Source organism: Struthio camelus, chromosome 10 (genome assembly GCF_040807025.1).
Source record: "Struthio camelus isolate bStrCam1 chromosome 10, bStrCam1.hap1, whole genome shotgun sequence".
Classification (NCBI taxonomy): Eukaryota; Metazoa; Chordata; class Aves; order Struthioniformes; family Struthionidae; genus Struthio; species Struthio camelus.
The window spans coordinates 22,529,029-22,550,858 of NC_090951.1; the positions used below are offsets into that span (position 1 = coordinate 22,529,029).

The following is a 21,830-nucleotide window of genomic DNA, read 5'->3' on the forward strand; positions in this document are numbered from 1 at the left end:
TTTGTGCTTAAAACTGTCAACTAAATGCACATAAGGCCTTCTCAAACCCTGATTTCTCACTCTGACGGGTTTTGTTTCTTGTGACGTACCCCAACCAGACTGATCTCACATATGGGATTCTGTGCTCACAGTTAACCATAGCACTGTGAAAGAGGCATGCCTAGCCCCAAACTTCTAAATTGTGCTTTCCCCATCTTTGCTTTGCATGGTGAACTTGCCAAAATGCTGAAGTGCTCTACGTGGCAGGAATGGTTGCTTTGTGTAACAGAAATAAGACAGCGTAAGTTCAAAAAAAATTCCTGTTCTTTGCTCAGCCACCTTTGCCTAGCTGTAGGCCTGAATGTTTTGCTCACCCAAGGGTGACGCGGCAGCGTTTCACAGGTACGCTCCTGCAATGTGCCCTCGTAAGGGCCATTTTGCGGTTTGGCTCTGCCATTGCAGTGTCCTGTCAATTCAGAAGTGAAGGCAGGGACCGAATTTGAGGGTAGGGCTCCTGTTACTTTTTAAAAGTTCCTTGTCCTCAACAAGGCAACAAATACTTTTGATGTAGCTACATAGTAGCATGCATTTTATTAAAAAATAAATATATTTTTATATATATATGTAAATCTCTCTCTCTCTCTCTCTCTCTCTCTCTCTCTCTCTCTCTCTCTCTCTCTCTCTCTCTCTCTCTCTCTCTCTCTCTAAAACTTTTACATACATGTGTGCATTTGTTTGTCAAGAGGAGATGTTCCTTCTAGAGCATGCCTCTCAGGACAAAACAAGCTCTTTGCTTTGGGGATACGTCTAGAGCTTGGGTATACTCCGGTCATTAGGTTGTCTTCTGCAAATAACATTATGTTATCATTTGCAAAGGAGTTCCTGTGCATAGGGAGGGTGGGTCTGGGATGCTGTAGCACTTGGGCCATAGGCTGTAGGTCACTGGGAAACAAACATACGTGTCCCCTAATTGTGAACACCAACCCATAAAGGGTCTACAGCAGCCAGACGTTAGGTTACACATGATGATGTGGCTCCATGGAAGTAATATTCTGTACTAGAGCCACTGCTGACAAACTCCTTTTCCAATATGTTTTCTGTTGCTCTGGCCTCTGCTTTGTTTTTTCTGTTTATCCCTTGGGCATGAAAAACTATAGTTACTGCTAAAAGGGCTGATATCTCTGCTTTCAGCTTCTAATGCAGCTAATAAATTGATAGTTAATTGTTAATTTAGCTTCAATTCAGGATGAGAGTTCAGCGGATTATAAGGCTTATTCCAACTGCATTTCAGCAGCAGGCTAATTGTGGGAGGGAGGAAAACTCTATAAACTTCCACTTTTATCACCAGTGCCAAATTACTCACCTCGTCCCTTATTCGTGGGTCAGGGCAGCTGGCTCCCTGCAGTTTGCACTTGGTTGAGAATTTGATTCAGGAACCCTACGGTAGTTCCTGAAACGGCATTGCAAGGAGAAAGAGTTGGAAGCAATTTGGTACCTCTGAAACGCTGCCTCGCGGCCCGACTGCTCCCTATTGGGAAACAGGCTTGGGAGAACCGTCAAGTCCTTCTGCTCGTCCGGTTCGCCCCATCAGGCAACCGGACGGTTTCGTGAGCAAAGGAGATTCTCTGCGGTATGAAAGCTGTGATTACGAAGGCCATTTTTGCAGAAAACGGTATTTCAAGGAGACACAGATTTTGAAATGCCACATTGGTAGGACTGAAAAAAAGTGTTTTTAGGTGCTTGGAAATTGCTGGGTAAAATACTTTTTTCCAACATTGTTTGTGCTTTTCTTTGTATACATCTTTCATATCTTGCCCTGGGTTCTTGGATAAAAATAACCATAAACACCTAGAGGACTCGACATCAGGTGACGAACCTAGCTTTATTCAAGCTTTAAATGCCTCTATTTCAGATCAAGTATCCCTTTTAACTACTGGGAAGTGACTGCATGGCTATAAACCTGCAAACTGAATAAATGAAAATAATGCTAGGTTTATCTACTTAAGCAGTGTTTTCCTGGTAGCTAGACTGGTGCAGAGTCACGGGGGAGAACAAGACTTCCCTCTTGTTGCTCTTCCATTTGCAGTGCTGCAGGGAGAGGGAGCAAACTCTATACAAGCAGCTCATGGGAGCCTCCCTGTGAATTGGTATCCCAAGACAGGCCCGGTCTTCCCTTAAATGTCCAAAGTATGAAATTGTGACCTTCCCTACGTAGGGAAATGTGAGCGTATTGACTCGTGCAGTAGGATAAGCTATTTTAAATATTGAAAGAACTAAGAGCAGGGGTATGCACCTACATTTGCAAGTAAAGGTTGGGAGACTCTGATGGAGACGAAATACCCGGACTATGGTTGTAACGGTTTACTTCAACTCTACCCAGGGTATATTCTCTATTCACTTTGGCCTCTTCCACTTGATAGCAACCAGAATACTTTGAGGAGGAGTCTTGCCTATATAATGCTCTGATACACTCCAACTAGGTGGCTTATGTAATCTGCGCTTGTTAGAAAATGTCAAGTTTAGAGGTTTTATTCTTCTGTTCCTCCTTGAAGGAGTAATTCAGTAATTGTAATACTTGATCCCTTTTTATATTTAAACATGTGGCTTGAAGTGATCACAGCATTTTACGTACAGTGTGTGCACGCCAACAGAATTCCCGTCGTCTTCGCTATTACACTGACTCTTCTGAGGCTTTTAAGGTTGTATCACTTCTCAGTTCTCCAGCTGATTAAGGTGTATTTTTCTACTGTGAAGTGGGTTTAGATCCTGTGCTCTCTTCTATTTGACCCTGCCAGATTCATATAAAACTTGGCCCTTTTTTAGTGTTGCTCTTTAAAAAAAAAAAAAAATAATAATAATTTTTGCATCAGCACTTGTTTAATCTGGTTTGTGCCTGCCAGACAAAGTTCTTTCAAGTTGCCTGCGTCCCTTGGAAGCTGAGACTGGGCACAATGAACTTTGGGCCAAGAAGTTGCAGGGAAACTTATGCTCCTCCCAGGCAGTATGTAGTCTGTCTTCTCGATTACAAGCTTCCTATTGGATCAAAATAGTAATGCTAGCTTTTTTCTGCACTTCTGTGATGCTTTGCTCCTCTGGGTTCTGTGATGCTAGGGCCTTGCCCAGCTGTGCTTTTGATTTAGTGGGAATGAGGGCCAGTGACGAAAAGTCATGTAAGTAATTGTCCGGATGTTAAGTGTAGACCGTTTGATGTTGGCACGAGGTTACCTTCTAAATAAGCTCTCGTTTTTTTTACTCTAAATTGGTTGGCTAAAAGTGCTTGCCTGTAGGCTGATGATATCAGTCTGCCCGACATCTGTTTGCTCAGTCTTTGACAATTCATGGCTTGGTGGGAAACGAAGTGAGGCAGGAGTATCCAGGACTGCGTGGTGGCAGAGAAGGCTATCCTTCCCCTCCAGCACTGTCACTGAAATGTAATTCTGAGCTTCATCCAAATTCCATTTCCCTGTGCCCAGCATATCCTTCCCAAACTCGCGTTCAGATGCTGTGGGCTGTGTGAAGACCACTTGTATCAAACCTCATTTTGAACTTAGTGCTGTGGTCACTAACTGGTGTTTCTATGTGGAGACGGTTTTTTTCCAAAGCTTTCATCAGAATAACTGGCAACAGTGAGACAACTTGATTAAGTTATTCATACTGTACTTACCTATGAGAGTTTAAAGTATTTAGCGAGAAGACAGAGGTTGCCCATGGATATCATAGCATCCTTGATCTCTGAATCTGTGAAAAGTTTGCTTTCACTTTTGACTTGCACCATGACTTCTGTTAACAAGTAGTTAGAGATGGAAAACTGCTGCCTTTCTTAAAAGAGCGTATATTTTGTGTAGTATAGACGAAATTATGGTTACCTTGGTTTCCAAATGCTTGAGCTAGCATCCCTGAGGAAATCGTACCTTGTAGGTCTGCGGAATGGGACTTCGTATCCTGTATTGTCAATGAAACTTTTGGCTCCCCTCCAGCCAATTCAGAAATGTTTTAAAGCTCGGCTTAAATTTAAGCAACTGGTCTTTAAATGTTGATTTAGGTTTCGGTTCAGAACGGTAGGTAAGTTTCATGGAAACGTAGCAAATTTGCTTTTTTTGGTGTTATCAGCCTTGGTCACAACCTCATCCCATAAGATGGACCAAACCCACAATATTCAAATTTTACTAAATCTGTTTTGTAAATTGGTGTATAACAACATCAGGTTCACAGTTAACCTTCAGCACCTAACAGGTCTTGTCAAATGTACCCGGGCTGCTTCATAAGTAAAGTTAGGATTCAGCAGCCCTGGACTCCTGTGTCTTACAATCAAGCGGGCAGTGCAAAGTTTTCTAGTGCACGCAATTTGCCAGCACTTAAGTAACTGTAGAATAGAGTTCATATCTGCTAGTGTCATCATCAACATGGAACTGCCAGATTGAGAAGCTTTCAAGCATTCTGATTTAGAGCTTTATAATTCATGTTCTCCTGTCCACGTTTCTCCTCTTCCAGCTTCAAACGCTGATTCAAGAAACTGACCCCGGTGCAGATTACCGCATTGACCGAGCTTTGAATGAGGCTTGTGAATCAGTTATACAGACTGCCTGCAAGCACATACGGTCTGGAGATCCAATGTAGGTTGCTGTCTGTTACAATTGATTTTGTTTCTGTTGGGCATCCGTAAAGGTTATGTGGCTCACCAGTATAGATATTAATCTGTCCAGAAATGAGACTCCAAGCTAACAATTCGCACAGAGCTGAAGATGTGAACCAGGTTCTATCTTCTGTTCTTGCTGCATAAGCAGGCTAGTGTGTGTGTGGCAAGGCTGGTTTAGCAGCGGGGAAGGATGTAGCTATCTTAGGAGCTTAGATTAAATTCATAACACTTAATGTGCTGATTTCCTCTTACTATGTTAGTCTTTAGCAGTACTGCAAAGAGAAGTAACAAGCCTTGCAAGGCTAGTAACCCATATTGCAGAGACACATCTCCTTTATCTCAAGTCTGATATATATTGTCTTCTGAGCTAAATTTTGTATGAAACGTTCTTATGATTTTATCACATGTCAGATTTGAGTTAGTTAAATCAGTGGGTTTTAAGAGGGTGTGAATGTGGTATGTTGTTTTTGATGTAACCTCCTTCTTGAAGGAGGAGAAAGATTATCTTTGCTGTGTTTGAACCTCTTATCCATGGTTCGTGGGAAAGGCTGTTGATTTGGCAGCACCAGCTATTATGAGGAAGCTCAGCATGATTCGAACAGTCTCTTGCCTAACTTCTTCGTCTGTTTGCAGGATTCTGTCTTGCTTGATGGAGCATTTATACACGGAAAAGATGGTAGAGGATTGTGAGCATAGGCTCCTGGAGCTCCAGTATTTTATATCGCGTGATTGGAAGTGAGTACTGTAAAATAAGATTAATTCTTACTTTTCTTGATGCCTGTATCTAGCATGCATATGCATTAGCAATTCCTTGCATACTTGTATAGCTTATTTGTCTTCAAATGAGAAAGAGCTCTTTTAAGCAGGCCAGGTCTCTAGGGTATTAATATCTGTCTAGAACAGTAGAAGTAAGGGTGATGCCCGCTTAAATCAGATACTCATTTAGAAGAAATAGTGCAACCCTAAAAAGCCTCTCAAGTTTGAGCTCTGAAGTTCAATGCATGTTTAAAGCAAGGTTTTGGCTGAAGGTAAAGGTCACTTTCTGTGTAGGAGGCAGCTAGTTTTGTCTGCTTTGCGTGCTACTGCATGGGAGTTAAGAAAACCAAGCTACTAAGTGTAACAAAGAACTACTGTCTTAAGAGGTTCCCTGCTTCTTTCTGCCTTGTTTCAAATCCTGTTGGTGTTATTGCTTGTGGAGTGGATGTAATTCCCTTCAGAGCACTGCTTTTCAAACTTTTTTTTAATCAAAATATTGCAGTGCTTTGTTTTAAATATCCACAGAGCCCTTTGTGTCTGTTTGGGTTAAGATGAGTGGGAGGAGGATATAAATTTGGCATATTTGGTAAACGTGATCAATGAGGGAAGAATGAACGTTTGGCTTTTCTTCTAAAGAAAACTGAGAGGCAAGGAAGTCAGAGTACATCAAATGGGGTTGCCGCAAGGAAGGGAATAATTGTTCTGTGACTCTTAAGGAGTAAGTCAAGAAGCCATTGCCTTAAATTGCTGTGCAGGGTGTTCAAAATAGACATTAAGAAAATCTGACTCATAGCTGTACCTGTGGGCAGCGTCGCCAGTGGTTAAGAGCTGACAGATGCTCTGCAAACCATTTTTAAAATACAGGAGGTTCACAGACCACAGAATTTAGGGCTTCGTTACTGTTTGTTTAGTCATCTTGATAACTGCCTACTTTTTTTTTTTTTTCCTCCTCTCTTCTTCCCTGTTTCTTTTCCAAGGAAGAACCTTGCACGTTCCTCCTGCCTATGCCATGTTTCTGGCAGGGAATTAGTTACTTGAGCCCAACTTAAGTGATCGGAAGAAGGAAAACTGAGTGTTTGCATTTTGCTAGGAGTAAAGATTATTCTAATTCATATTGTGGGCTAGGCAAAATGGGCTCAGCTTTGTTGTTTAACCACTGTTCCCTAGAGCGGACTAACAAAAACCTTGATTTTAGACTTCTAGAAAGAAGCAGAGAATAGAAGTCTTCATGGTTCTTTTTACTTACTACTTTTATAATTATCTGTGTAACTTTATTCACAGATCCCACCAGATGTTTGCCTTCTAAAGTATCATAGTCTGAGGCTTGCATTTCAAACAGTTGGCAATATCTCTCTTAGGTTTAATGTAATTAAACATCATCTTAATCAGAGCAATTTTCTTGCACGCAAAAGCGAGGGGTGCTGAGTCTTCAGTTAAATCAGCCCAAATCCAGAGGAGAAGATAATTAATCTAATTCAGATTTTTATGAAACTGACATTTCAAAATGGCAGCAGTACAAAGTACACATAGGATATTATACAAGCAAAATGCTATGTACCTGCCTTTCTGCTGCTGTAGCACATCAAGGAGATGGTGTTTTTTTTTTTTTCTCATGTGTCAGCATTTGGCTGGCATGCTGTAGGAAAAAACAAGAGGTGCTTCAAGAGGTGTTGAAGATTTGATTTGTAATTAAAGATCCTAGTATATTTTTGCAAGATTAGGAAGGTAATTTCAAATTGAGTGACAGGCATTTTGCCCCCGATGGTTCAGTTGGCTCGATACTGTTGCTAAATGATGCAGCGGTGTGCAAAACTTAATGGGTTTATCTGCATAGAAAGTGTTTCAAAATATGAAAAACATGAGCCGCTTGAGTGCAGAAGGCACCACAGAAATTGAAGTGCTAGTGATAACTTTTCTGTTTGCAGGTTGGATACGGTCCTTTATCGTAAATGTCAGGGAGATGCCTCGCGACTCTGCCATACCCATGGCTGGAATGAGACTAGTGAGCTGATGCCTCCGGGGGCTGTTTTCTCCTGCTTGTACCGGCATGCATACCGCACAGAAGAGCAAGGAAGGAGGGTGAGCACTAGAGTTCAACTCCCTGCTGTTTCATCTGTGGTGTAAGAGTTGGATATATATTTGGAGGCTGGGCACACTGTCTACGAGGGCTCACAAAAGCTAGTTAGAAGCATTTGCTGTAGATATTTCTTGCGCTAGTGCACATGCCCAACTCCTCTTTCAGTGTGCCTTTGAAGGCTTATGTTGTTGTTCTGATAGGGCAAAATGGCTGGGTCAAGATGTGACAATTGCCTGCAGTGGAAACTGTGCTGACAGCTGCTTGTGTGTTAAGACACTGTGTAAACCCCCCCCCCCCTTCTCTTTCCAAAGAGTAAGTTGATTCCTTGCAGCTAGCCAGCTTAGTTGTAAAACTGCTTTTAAAGAAAAAAGCTTTCCAAGCCCAGCTTTCCTAAGCTGTTTCGAGTTATGTTTTGATTTGAGTGCAACTTAAGATTACACTCTATTAAACTCTTTCTGCTGGTGTAAAATGTTTTCAGTTCTTTGTACTGTACTGGTAAATAGGCTTATGCTGTCTTTAAAGAAGACAGATCTGCCTTGCAGTCTGGAGATCTACACCATAACCACATTTGTTTGGTTCAGAGCTTCTCTTTTCAAGTCTGCTGCCCTCTCGTGTCTCTGTCAAGGCACTGAGCCTACTGAGCCTCCAGCTCAGTACTTGGTTCCATTTCTTTTGGCGTTGTAATGTACGCAGCTCCTTGGAGTTGGTGGGATTACACAATGGCCTGGCTTAAAAATTAATTCCTACAGCTTGATATAAAAGGTCCTTTGTGGCAGAGGTCAGCTATCGATTGAAAGCTTCTCTTTTAGGAATAATTTTTTTTGAATGCAGTCTCTTAGTGTGCTGAGTTGACTTTTTAATTCCATTTTATATAGTGCTGACCAAAGAAATCAATAGCCCCCCTGCAAATAGTCTATCAGAGAGAGAGGGAGCGAGAAAAGACTCTCAAATGTATTTTTCTTGTAGAAAGTAGGCTAAGGGAGCAGCTGTCACTTTGAAATTTAGCATCTGAAAGCAAACTCATCGGATCAGAGCTGTCCTCTTATTTCCAGTGCTGTCTACAAAGTACTAGATAACTTTCAGTGCTTTGGATTTTTGAAATATGTCAAGTTTTTCGCTTCTGTCATTGCCTTTTAGGTCTGGCGAGCACCGTACTAGTGTCCCTTGATTTTCTACAATGTGTCTCTTTCCTTTGTCTTGACAAATACTGGCTCTGCTATGCTGCAACGGGGATTGCAGGAAGGAAATTGTAGCTGGACTATATTACTTGGTACCCTTTTGGTATCGAGGACGACATCAGCTTTCTTCTCCACATGTAGTCTGTAGCTCTGAGTGAAGGTGGCAGTGCAGTAGTTAGTTTAGGGACCCACTTTGACATCTCGTTTAAGAGCAAAGTGAAGGTTTAAGAATATAAAGTTTCCCTTACTGGAATGAAAGGAGCCTTCCTCCAAACTACAACAAAAGTCCAAACTCTTTTGGAGTCTGGATTGTTTGCCTGGGTACCGGTGTCATGTAACCAGTAGGCTCATGTTGAGCAGTACCGGACCTTTTAGGTACTTTTTGGGGTTGGTGGTAGCGGTCTGTGGTCACTTTCAGTAAGTCAGCTGTGAATATTTTGTGTGTGTTGTATGAATTTAGATACACCGTATGCTAAAAGCTCTTTCCTCTTTGCAGCTATCACGAGAGTGCAGAGCAGAAGTCCAGAGAATCCTCCATCAGCGAGCCATGGATGTGAAACTGGACCCGGCCCTCCAGGACAAGTGTATGACTGACTTGGGGAAATGGTGCAGTGAAAAAACAGAGACGGGACAGGTATGGCATACAGTACAACCATTTTGTTTGCAAAACTTAGTGGGAGGGGAGGGTGAAAGGGGGATGAAGGACCGTCTTGTAGCTAGCTGGGCTCTTTATAGTTGAGAGTATATTAAAAATGCATGCGTTTTGAAACGTGAACTACGTTGGACTGAAAGATGGCGGTGATATAAAGAAGCTTTGTACCTACAACATGGTTTCAGTATATTCCAATGTGTAGTGGAATGAGATGGGGAAAGGGGATAGTTAACATGAAGGACTTTGCTTCAGTAAAGCAATGCCGCCCCCCCACCCTGATTCTTATTTGTAATATCCTATTACAAGTTTGACGTTTCCCACATAAACTTTATCCCGTTTCCATTTGGCAAATACTGACATGCTTCCTGTGTTTATAAAGAACTGAACTAACATCTGCTGCTCTTTAACAAAGTTTCAGCAAATACTTTCACGTTACATCGCTCCGCCCTAGCATAGCTGTAGGGAGAGAACCATTCGATAGCAGATGCAGTAGAGCATTACACCACTGTCTTTTTGAAGCGTCTGACACAGATTGGTAGTTTGGGTAGTTAACCTTCGGTAAAGATAGTGGCAAAGGCAAACCGTAAGTGGCGTTCCAGAAGTGAAAGCACATCATGCAACTTTTGAGAGCAAGCTGCAAAAACATCCTAGCCTCACCTCCTCAGTCACTACTGTGTTTGTATCCACCCCTGTGCGAAACAAACCAAAATAACATTCAGGAGACGCTAATTAGGGAAATTCAAACTGGCATGGTTGCACTGTGTTTAAAAAGTTGTGTGTGTGTGTAATTGTACTTATAGAGGGGGGAATACTTTTGCATTTTTTAATTTGAATAGAAAAAATATGACTTTGCTTAGAGATGATATTATTTTCAAAGAGAAAAATGCCACATTTCCCATATTCAGAACAGTTTGAATAAACACATTTATTGAAGCTATGAAAGAAATTGCTTCAAAACAACCGTTTAACTGCTTTCACAGAGTACGCTATTTTGGGAGGCTGCTGCTTTTAGAGAAATGAAGGATCAGGACGGTGCTTGAGCGCTAATACGTACATTGCTAGGGTGCAGATTTTTGCTTGTAATATTGCTTGTAATCCTCAGTTTATCGTGGAAAAGAGGATCAGTAGTTTTACAACTTTTCCAAAGGATCTTGTAAGACACACAGGCAGGAAAGAAAATGGTACCAAGATACTGGTTGCAGAGCCTGAACTATGAAAGTGATGCTGTCTGAGGAGGATGATGAAGAAATGTCTTAACATAGTTCGTCAGCTCTGAAATTCTCATCAGCTCGTTTAAGTCTTTAGACCCTGTTTAAGGCCCTTTGCTTTTCAGATCAACCCAAACAATAAGATTTCCTGTCGGGGAAGGTCGCCTGATGCAGTGATTGTTCTGGGAGTGCCGGTCGAGGGGTAGAATTAAATGAGATTCTTCGTTTTTCAGAGGGGGGCAGTTTCACCTATGTGACTATTTCAGACCCAGATTTTGAATTTGGACTCTCAGATCACATACTAAATGATTGTCTTTATAGGAACTAGAATGCCTTCAGGACCACCTTGATGACTTGGTGTCTGATTGCAGAGACATAGTGGGAAACCTTACTGAGCTGGAGTCTGAGGTGAGCAGTTTTCAGCAGAGGATGAAGGGAAGAATAAAGTATGCCATTTTGAAAATGCTGGGAAAAAAAGAGAGATCAGAGTAGCTGCAGAAATGCAGCTCGCTGGGTTGAAGCAGGGGCCACCCTTTTTATGCTGTACAATTTTAGTTTTCATGGGGGGTTCCTGAGGAAGAGAATTGAACAACGGTTAAAGATTGTAAGCAGGAGGAAAAATGCAAGCACCAGCCTAAAAGTGGTGATGGTACTGAAGCTAAAATTTTTTGCACAGATGTTGACTTGTACTGAAAACAGGGTTATATGTTGGGGGGATTTAGTTTTTGGTCTTACCTGCAAGAAGTTTAGTACCATATTGCAACTTCCTTCTCCCTATCTCAAATGTTGTGCAAGAATAACAGCTAGGTGCACTTAGTGATGTGTGTGTTGGGGGGGGCGGGGGGGGGCATGTGTATGTGTTTGTTTTTAGGAATTTGGGTATTTTGAGTATCTTGACCAAAAGTGTTCCCTGTATATCTTAACTTTTACCTTGTGCCGTAGGGGGCACTTCCTTCCAGTGGTTACAAACCATTTTGCTCAGAACTATCATTAATTTTTAACTCCTGCCCCGATCTAATGGGGTTTCTAGTGGTGTAGTATGAGGTTTGGAGGAGGCTGGCCGAATTACCTGAGCAGTGAGTTTCTATCTGTGGAGACCAGGTTCTTCCCTTCAGTTGGAAGACTTGTCTTGCATTTGCCACGTTGTTGACAAAAGCGAACCCTGGATATTTCAGAACTGAAGAGTGAAGCTCTCTGGGTTGCATCTTAAAGCCCTGTAAACTGAATTGAGTTCAACTTGGATTGCAGTGTGGCAGAGCAGTTTTCCTTGTGTGCTGTCTGTTCACTGTGAGAATGAAATATTGCATGTTTTCTGCAGGACATTCAAATTGAAGCCTTGCTGATGAGAGCGTGTGAGCCCATCATCCAGACGTTCTGTCACGTGAGTTCTCTGTGATAATCTGAGTGGTACTGGGAAAGCACGCTGTGTGGAAAAGACTAGAGGTTTTTAATATTTGGTTCCTTGGTGTACTTCCTCCACTTCAGAAGTAAAACCAGAGGTAAAAGAATCACAGAAGTCTATGTTTAAAAGAAAAAGGAAAAACCCTAAATTGAGAATTCTTGGCTCCATGCGGTGCTGCTGCTGCTGTTGCGGAGTCCTTGCGTGGGGGCTAGAATAAAGGTGCCCTGTAATTAAAAAAAAAAAAGCTCTTCATAGTAGGTCAGACTACTTTTTCCTTCCCTTCTGCCCCCAAGCAGTGTGTCTAGCTGCTCTACTTTGTGCTGCTGCTCAACATTGCTGACGTAACTTCTTACATTGCTGTAGGATTGAATAGTCAAATAGCAGCGTAGGCACTGAACTGTAATACTTCATGTAAGCATTGACTCTCTGCACTGTGGTCCCCTGTCTGAATCTAACATGTGCATGTGTCTGAGATGATTCTTTTCTGAACTGTGTAAGTATATGCATGCAGCCACAAGACAGTTAATGGTGTGCACAAGTGCACAATAGAGTGGGATTGTAAATTCCATTGCTCTGAATTATTCCCTGGTCACGGTGGACTAAAGGAATACAAAAGTCATGGCTTGTAAAAGTAGCTTGTTTTTTAAGCCTTTCCTCCATCCTTCAGGAGGTTGCAGATAACCAGATTGATTCTGGGGACCTGATGGAGTGTCTGATACAGAACAAACACCAGAAGGAAATGAATGAGAAATGTGCAATTGGAGTTACTCATTTCCAGCTGGTAAGTAACACTTTTCTACACTATCAGCTGAAACTTATTGTGTTCATTGAGGTTGTTGATGGGAATTAGCTACTTGAGAAGCTCCTCCTTTTTTCCCCATTTTGTTAAAGGTGGTTTTCTGAATTTAGACAATAGTACTGGTATGCCTGCTCATAAATGGCCGCTTCTGGAGATTACTTCTTTTCAGGCCCTCCTCCTTACTGGTGCATGGTAGATAGGGTCCCAGCTTTCTCAGCAGTGCAGCTTCTCCTTTGCTTCCCCACAGATAAGTTGTGGCATTTACTGATTTTTGTGATTCAACAAGTGTTCTCTTGTGCAGCACTGATTTTTCCCATTTTTCCTACAGATGACCTCTCCTCGTTTCTCTTCTCTTGCAGGTTCAAATGAAAGATTTTAGGTTCTCTTACAAGTTTAAAATGGCTTGCAAGGAGGATGTGCTGAAACTTTGCCCCAACATCAAGAAAAAGTAGGTAACGCCTGAGCAAACAGCTATGTGATTATAGAAATGCAAAATAAGGTTACAACATTGCTTCCTGGTCTGTCAGGAAACCTTACACTTCCTCTACAGACTGGTGCTTTGTGTGTGTGTGTATTTTCCTATAGTGACTCTGTTCTGCAGATGCTTAAGGTAGAGGCATTGCCTCCCTCTTTATAAAAGTATTTCTTTTTTAGTCTTACATAAGATCATGTCCTCTTAATTGTCCTCCACTGGCTATTTTCATAGCAAAAATAATAATTAGTGGTCTGCATGCCCCAGGATGTTTTACACCCTTGCTAAATTCATTGTCTTCTAAGATGCAAGTTAAGTGTTACAGTTGCTGGTCTGGGAAAGGAGAAATCCCACTTGTTTTAGCAGACTTGTTCATTTCAGTAAAAGGATTTCTTGTTTAGTAGCCTAATCCAATAATGTAGGCCTAAACTGCACACAGGGTCAGTCCTGTTTGTGGATAAGACTGTATGTGCATTTTATGATATAAGCACCCTTCCCATAGTGCAAAGGGCTGTTTGCAATGCCATGTGTGTATCCGCTGTTGTGATGTATTCCTGAGATTAAGACTTTCTTAGGTGTTTCTGTGACTCAAGGGCATGTCTGCTGACCCACACTACAATTAAGACATCATCAGGTTTAGAGGGTTTATTTGGGATTCACATCCCAATGTGTATTACTTCACATAAAGCTTTACCCAGGCTAGAAGTAACCTTTGCACCAAGACTTTATGCTGTGTTTGGATTCCTGAAGTCAACTACTTTCTTCTGTAATGTGGGGATCCAATGTGTCTGTCTCCTCTCCCCTTCCCCCCCCCCCCCCCCCAAAAAAAAAAATCTTAGTTGATATAAATGAAGACTATATGAATAAGAAACTGTTTTATTTTCTGCAGGGTGGATGTAGTGATCTGCCTGAGCACAACTGTGCGCAATGATACTTTGCAGGATGCCAAGGAGCACAGGGTATCTTTGAAGTGCCGCAAACAGCTGCGTGTTGAGGAGCTAGAGATGGTAAACATGCATGAAACTTTTGATCTGCCTGCACTTCCAGTGAGGTCTTTCAATTATAGCTTCCTGTTTTGTCCATCTTGGGGCAGGGGGAAAGCTCATTCATAAGATGTGCCTAATCCATTTTTTTCCACTGGGAGAAAATCTTCTAACGACACCAGGCTGAGTTGCCTTTCCACAGTGAAAGTAATGATTGTCTGCTTTAATACCCTAAATATAGTCTCATGTTTATTGTTAGAGAGCAGCATGCTATGCTTGCTGACATCCCCAAGTCCTCTAGAATATAAGCTTCACTTTACACAGTGAGGAAACAAGCACAGATCAATCATTTTGACTACAGCTGCTGTAAGGTGTTCAGCGGCTAAAGAGGAGCATTTGTTCTGCTGGGTGATGCTGTCTCTCAGCTTCTTGGTGCCAGTACTTGTGGCAATAAACTCCCGAAGCCTTTGTCCAGTAGATTTTCTTTAAATGTTAAAGCTTGACCTTAAGTAGGCTCACCTCTGAACAGACAGCACTCTTGTCTTTGCGTGGAGGAATTTGAATGCTAGCCATCACTAAAAGCTGGAGACTCCATTCACGTACTTCAGATCATACTACAAATGGATGACTGTCAATACGTCCTTTCGCTTTCATCTGAAAAGACTTTAGCTATCTTAGACCTCTGTGTTGATGGAAAGCGGTGCCCTTTTAGGAGTAGTGAGAACAACCTGCCTGCTCTAGAATTTTGTTTAAATGGAGAATCCTCTCTTTAGCAGAAAAAGAAACTGATCCATTGCATGGATTTGCGTAGCTGATTTCCCGCTAACCCCTTTTTTCCCTTCTTACCCCCAAGACCCTTAAATTCAAAGAACCTGACCTGCCTGTTGTAAAAGTTGCTTGCTTTTTGTGAGCAGCGGGTTCTAGTTAGTAGACTAACAAAGCAAACTAGTCATCTTTTTTTTTAATGTCCTAATTAAAAGTTTGTGCTGTAATTTGGTCCTGCAGACAGAGGATATCAGACTTGAACCAGAACTGTATGAGGCTTGTAAAAGTGACATCAAGAATTACTGCCAAAATGTAGCCTATGGCAATGCTCAGGTAAGGGATCTTATTAATAATTCAGTTTAATTTTTACTTTCATTTTGGAAAAAATTCTGAAGAACGCTTTTGTCTCTGAATGCAGCTTTGGATTTTCATTTTTAGATATCACTAAAACCTTTTGTCAGTCTTGGAGCTTTTAAATGGTTTTCTCTGGTTCACAGGCAATAATAGTGAATGTAATGCTGTGAGCAAGGCATTCCTTCGTTAACATTAGTTCTAAACTATTAGCTGCTGGTTACTGCAAAGATTGTTAAAGAGATCTTAGCTGTAATGTCTGCAAAATGAGATTTGGGATGTGAGGAGTAGGTCCAGGTGGTCACCTGGACCACCTCTTCATCTTATTAAATCTCTTTGTAAGAAGAGGTGAGCTTTAAAACAAGTGCTCGAAATCAGCACTGGTCGTGAATTTTTTGATAAAAACCTAGGCATTGGAAACTTCAACAACTGCTGTCAAGGGAGCACAGCAGTGTTTTTGACTAGCATATGACAGAATCATGTCAACAATACATCTATCTTGGTTGTAATACTGGGTTCTAGATTATTGAATGCTTGAAGGAAATCAAGAAGCAGCTGAGTACCCGGTGCCACCAGAAGGTGTTTAAACTGCAGGAGACAGAGATGATGGATCCAGAACTGGACTACACACTCATGAGAGTCTGCAAGCAGATGATCAAGGTGATGGTAGTGTGCTGACTTAAAAGGATGAAGTTGGGTTATAAGAGTGTATTGGTGTTGTATCTTAAATTATCGGTTTTGAACTTCTCATAAAGACTCGTTCCAAAACTGCTAGGTTGTTTTGGAATATGACTGCCTTTATGCAGAATAACCAGATTCTTAACTCTGAATCAGGCTGAGGCTTCTTCAGGGCACTTCTCTTTCAACTTTACTTCCTCCAGATGCCTGTCTGATTAAAGCCTGTGCACAAACATATTTGTCTCTCCAAGTGCCAGCAGCATTAGAGGAGGAAGTCTGTGCTGAGGCTTCTAATACAGCTTTGATCTCATCAGTCCTCTTGCGGCAGTAGGTTGGCTTTTAGCAAAGGTAGAGAAGTTATCATGATTACAGAGGGGAGTAACCTCTAAAATTCACTGTTGGCCTAGTACAGACTTTTATCGAACTGACAGAGTAGACAAAATGATGCAAAAACTTTGATACTTAAGATAAGAAATGCTGGCTTAAAGTGGTGCCATGTAAGAAACAGCCGTGAATGTTAATACAAAACACTTCTGCACCCTGGCTAGAATTGCAAGCCCTGAAAAACTGCTGAGTATGTGTGTACTCGGTAGAGTACTTTGACTCCTTATTGTGGCTAAAGCATAATATCTCGAGTTTGTGGCTCTCCAAAACAGATTTATACTTTAAAAACCTATAACATCTTCAAAGGTGGTGAGGATTATCAGAATGCAGTAGCTCTGTCTTACAGCCACAGAATTAGTTTTGAACAGAAGGAACAAGTGACTCTAGTCTGAATTTTCAGTCAGCTAACTCACTTATGACTCTGGTTTAGGACAGGAATGGACAAATTAGTGTCAGGGAGTTGTTTGCAGCTCTCTGGTGCTACCCGCTCTTACCTTGTCCTGAGCGTAACCCATGGAGTATTTACCTGTCACTTTGTCCATCCAGCTGTTACAGAGAACAGCAGTATATGGAGTTAAAGCAGTAGTATATGAGAGATGATTTGATGGTGGTTTCTCACAAAGACACGTGGTAAGTTATGAATGGAGAATAAAGGCAAATTGCTTTTGGTACTATCAGTGCAAACTACAGCCTAGAACCTTAGCTAGTCAAGACTCTACTGCTCAGCTCACGCTCCATAAATGCAGATGTTCATGTCCACAGCAAGTTTAGAGAATGGCACTGTTCTTCCTAATAGGAGATGTTGGGGAGAACTGACTTCTCTCTATCCTGCAGGTGGATATTCTGTTTCGTGAATGTGATTTTTCAAGTGCTCAGTGATGAAACTTAGTCGGTCGGTCTGTCTGTCTGTCTCTCTCTCTCTCTCTCTCTCTATTTTTGTAGCGATTTTGCCCAGAGGCAGACTCAAAAAACATGTTGCAGTGTTTGAAACAGAATAAGAACAGTGAAGTGATGGATCCTAAATGCAAGCAAATGATTACCAAGCGCCAGATTACACAGAACACAGGTATTCTCTTCTTGTGGCAAGGGGGAAAAATTAACTGCTTGCCTGAGCTGATGGGTGATCTGCATGACTGGAGGACTGTTCCCTTCATTTTATTCTACTTCACAGTTGTCAGTGCACGCGCTTCTCTTCAGCCTAGTTGCTGAGAGCCAGCGTGCATTACTGAGTGAGAGCCAGCGTGCATTACTGAGTCTGCTTTACTCCTCTGAAGCACTTATTGCCAGTTAAAATTCTTCTGTAGGGGGAAAAAAATATTTTTTCCCCCTAAAAACAATGTTTCTGAGACATGGCCATTCAGGAAGCTTCTGTTAAAGCTTTTTTGGAGCGTTATGCTCCATCTGCAGAGATGAAGTTCTGCTGTGTTTTCTTTCCTGGTTAGATTATCGCTTAAATCCAGTGCTCCGGAAGGCCTGCAAAGCAGACATACCCAAATTTTGCCAAAATATCCTGAGTAGAGCCAAGGATGATACAGAGTTGGAGGGGCAAGTCATCTCATGCCTGAAGCTGAAGTACGCGGATCAGGTGAGTAGAGATGATGCGCATAAATGGAGACTGTGCAGGAATGTGCTGAGTGACACTCATTGAATACCAAATGAAACGTGGACTTGTATGTTCAACCTATGTAATGTACTGTATCTAAATGAGGTTTTATACTGCTGTACAGTTACTACAGACTGCATAGATTAAAATGCAAGTTGATTGATTTATGAAAAGAAAGCTCTCATGGAGTGGGTTAATGACTTTCTCCGCTTAATAGCGTCTCTCTCCAGACTGTGAGGACCAAATCCGAGTAATAATCCAGGAATCAGCTCTTGATTATCGGCTGGATCCCCAGCTTCAGATGCATTGTTCTGAAGAGGTAGGAGAAATAACTCCTCAGCTGCTTATTCAGGGTGAAAACTCTCCTCGGGAGCTTGGAATTGAGAAGTTTTGTCATGAAACAGACTTCATGTTTCTTAAAACGTGAACTCTGCTAATATAAAAACAAACAAAAAAATTTCAGCTGCTTCTAGCTAGTCAGGTTCTCTGCTTGTGACCTTTGCCTAATGTGTAAGAATTGCAGGTTCCTGTGCAGTACGAGTATGAAGTAGAGTTTGGCATTTGGCATCTCATCAGTACTTAGAACCATGGAAATATGTTGCGTTACTGTTGTGAAAAATGGGTATGTTCTCTGGCCTTGTCGGTTTTAACGGGAATACAGTCAGATTTTGAGCTTTTACTTTTAATAGCCTAATAATCCCTGTCTCAAGTATTGCTTATTTCATGTCTTAACAATATTTCTGTGCTGTTTTTCTCCTCGCCTTCCTCTCAGTACAGCGATACTGACTTCTTGCTGTTGGGTTAGGAAGGATATGCGTATTGAACGAGCCAGGCTGTGTTTGGCTCTGGATATTAGCCCTGTGATGGGCTAATGTGTTGAGATAAAAATGTGTTGAAAGGCAGAACGATTGTTGTGTACGACATATATTAATATTAAAATACTTCTTTCAAAATAGATTTCCAACTTGTGTGCAGAAGAAGCAGCAGCTCAGGAGCAGACTGGGCAGGTGGAAGAGTGTCTGAAAGTGAATCTGCTGAAAATAAAAACTGAAATGTGCAAGAAGGTAAAGGAATTAAATTGAACGTATGCCTAAAAGGCATCCCGGCCCTGCAGAAGTCAGTGTTCTTAAATAGTCTTCCAGATCACACCCCAGACCATGTTCTAGCTAGTGTGAAGCCAAAGCTCTGCAGACTTCTTTGCCCATCTCAATTCTGGCCTGCAGCAATTCAATTCAATTTCAATTTGCCAGTGAAAATTGTGCCTACAATGCAGTATACTTTGCTGCAGTATACTTTGCTGTTCCAGAACTTGGATCCTTTCTTGATTATGGTTGCCAAAGCTTCTTGTTACTAATCTGTTTTCTGCTGCTGTCTCAGTTGCAAGCTTCCTGAATGCTAAGTATGGCCTAGGCCCTGGCTGTGATCAAGTTGTGTAAACTGCCCCGATAGCTGTGGCATTTATTTCAATTCTAACTAAAGTAGCTCTGGTATACTGAGTTTGTATCTTACATTAATATGGGTATTTAGTGAACTTAACTATGCTCACCCTTATAAAGCAGGACGTTTAATCCAGCCTAGACCAGCATTTGTACTCTCATCTGGTAATGGCATTGTTTTTCTGTGATCATGGATTAAAAGAGTTGATCCACCTTTCAGAAACATTGAGTGGTATGATCTGTGTTGTTTTGTTCTCCCTCCTTTCTTGAGATGCACTTATTTCTCCTTCCCCAGGAAGTGCTCAACATGCTGAAGGAAAGCAAAGCAGATATATTTGTTGACCCAGTGCTTCACACAGCCTGTGCCCTAGACATCAAACACCACTGCGCTGCCATTCCACCAGGAAGAGGACGCCGTAAGTGTTTGTGCTTTACTCATGCAACCTGTTTATCCTGAGGGCCTTAAGCTGTATTCCCTTACCAGCATTATCTTAAGTGCCAGATATTTCTGCCAATCCTTTGCGGGTGATGCAGTGGAACGGCTCCAGAGGTGGTAGATGCCCTTGTTCGAGTCATGGCACTAGAAGGGTTGTCAGGAAGTGTTCTAGTTCTCCTTTGTGTCCAAGGCGGGAATCAGTTCTTCAATCCTAATATAATATCCTTGCAGGCTTATCTGCAAATTTAATAAGTACATGTTCCCTCATTCATGTCATTACTGAAAACAGTGCATGATACCAAATCTATAACCCTTCTGTAAAATCCCGTCTCAGTAAATCCTTCTATTGAAAAATGAGCTCTTAAGTACGTGGACTGAATTTTTCAACCATGTTTATCTCCACTGTGTATCAGTTTCATATAGGATACAGCTCCCAGGCTGGCTTATAACAGTGCTATATCAGACTCTCGAAAGCTTTCCTGGAATTAAGTTTTTCCTCTTTCAGAAGCAAGTCAGATTGGTTTCACAAGATCTGTTCTTGGCAAATCCCTCTTGATCCTTCTTTGTGTCAATAATTGTTCCTAGTTTGCTTTTTTGTTTCAGAATTTTTGATAGATAAAATTAAGTTGAAGTCTTTTTTTGATCCTCTTTTTTCCCTCCTTGCTTAAAGATGCATATTTTTTCTTCTCCAGTCTGCCAGAAGATAGGCAATCTTTCCTATGTTTTCTAAGTTCATGTAGCTGCTGAAGGCTTGGAGATTTCATCAACCATTTCAAGTCCCCTAAGACAGAGTTCAGCAGCTTCAGGCCACTTGAAACATCATTTATCTAAATATTTCCTAACCTGTTTCTCTTCTGTTTGGGATCACCCTCTTGCCTTTTGTTACTGCTGTTGTATTAACAGCTAGTATGTATGGCTGTTGAAGAAAAGCTAGTGCCAAAAAAAAAAAAAGTTTTAAACATTTCTATCTTCCTGAGTTTGTAGTCACTAGAAATAGCAGGCCACGTATTTTCCTGGTCATTATCTTTCTTTTATGATGGTTATTGAATGCCTTTCTGAAATTTTGCATTATCCTTTGTTTATTTCTTGTTTTATCTTAATTCTTTGGTGTGTGTTCTGGTGTGTTTGCACTGAAGATATGCAGAAGTCTAGCTTAGAGAGGGATCTGCCACTGGGTGTTTGAACTAACAATTGTGTTTCAAAGTCTGGGGTTAGTTTAAAGTTTACAGCCTGTTTGCCTGCTATGAACGAAATAACTCTTCATTGTAAAGCAGAAAACATCCAATTAGGGATTATTCAAGTAAGGCAGCATAAGTATAAAGGACACACGAAATGTCAGTGTCTCATATTTGAACTCGTAAAAAAGCTTATGAATTAGCCAAGACGGTCTGTAGGCACCCAGTGCGTTGTGATTCCGTTTCCTCTGCACAGGACTGTGAGAATGCAGGAAGCGAAACCTTTCCAGAGCGTTCTGTTAACCAAGAAAAATGCCTAGCAATCCTAGGCAGATCCTGTGGTTTTCTTCCTGAATTGGATCTTGGTTCTCGCTAAAGGATAGTAGCACAGAATTTGGAGAACAGCTCAATAAAGGTTCACGTTTATAACACTTAACCTCATATAAATCATATCAAGGATATATAATGTCAGACTCTTGGAAGTCAAAATTCCTTGCCTCTCAAAACATCTTAATTGTAAATCTTTGCTAAATTGCTAGCTTCAAGAGTAAAACAGGGTTTGGTAGACAGTTTATCAGATTAGCTAGTCTGTTTAAAAAGCTATGTAACTGTCAGTCTTTAGAATTGGAATGTCCCTTTCTGGCAGCCTCTTCATAGCATACCACTGAAGGCACTGTTTCTAGTTTATAATACTATCTTCTACACATTGCAGAAATGTCATGCTTAATGGAAGCTCTGGAAGATAAGCGCGTGAGGTTGCAGCCTGAATGCAAGAAACGCCTTAATGATCGCATTGAGATGTGGAGCTATGCCGCAAAGGTGAGTATGTAAAGCATTTCAGTAAACCATTTTTTTGGCAT

At 41.4% G+C, this 21,830-nt stretch overlaps 1 protein-coding gene across 2 annotated transcripts in view; it reads left to right on the forward strand.

Moving 5' to 3' along the window:
• GLG1 (golgi glycoprotein 1) overlaps window positions 1-21,830 on the forward strand; it is an 89,381-nt gene that overhangs the window by 61,362 nt on the left and 6,189 nt on the right. For both annotated transcript variants that reach the window (XM_068955393.1, XM_068955394.1), the window contains exons 9-25: window positions 4,471-4,592; window positions 5,249-5,350; window positions 7,297-7,450; window positions 9,123-9,260; window positions 10,808-10,894; window positions 11,805-11,867; window positions 12,556-12,669; window positions 13,047-13,135; window positions 14,049-14,166; window positions 15,148-15,240; window positions 15,781-15,918; window positions 17,263-17,386; window positions 17,763-17,905; window positions 18,141-18,242; window positions 18,880-18,987; window positions 19,655-19,775; window positions 21,683-21,789. In XM_068955393.1, the coding sequence (XP_068811494.1) occupies window positions 4,471-4,592; window positions 5,249-5,350; window positions 7,297-7,450; window positions 9,123-9,260; window positions 10,808-10,894; window positions 11,805-11,867; window positions 12,556-12,669; window positions 13,047-13,135; window positions 14,049-14,166; window positions 15,148-15,240; window positions 15,781-15,918; window positions 17,263-17,386; window positions 17,763-17,905; window positions 18,141-18,242; window positions 18,880-18,987; window positions 19,655-19,775; window positions 21,683-21,789 (1,923 nt within the window). The remainder of the gene's footprint in view (window positions 1-4,470; window positions 4,593-5,248; window positions 5,351-7,296; window positions 7,451-9,122; window positions 9,261-10,807; window positions 10,895-11,804; window positions 11,868-12,555; window positions 12,670-13,046; window positions 13,136-14,048; window positions 14,167-15,147; window positions 15,241-15,780; window positions 15,919-17,262; window positions 17,387-17,762; window positions 17,906-18,140; window positions 18,243-18,879; window positions 18,988-19,654; window positions 19,776-21,682; window positions 21,790-21,830) is intronic.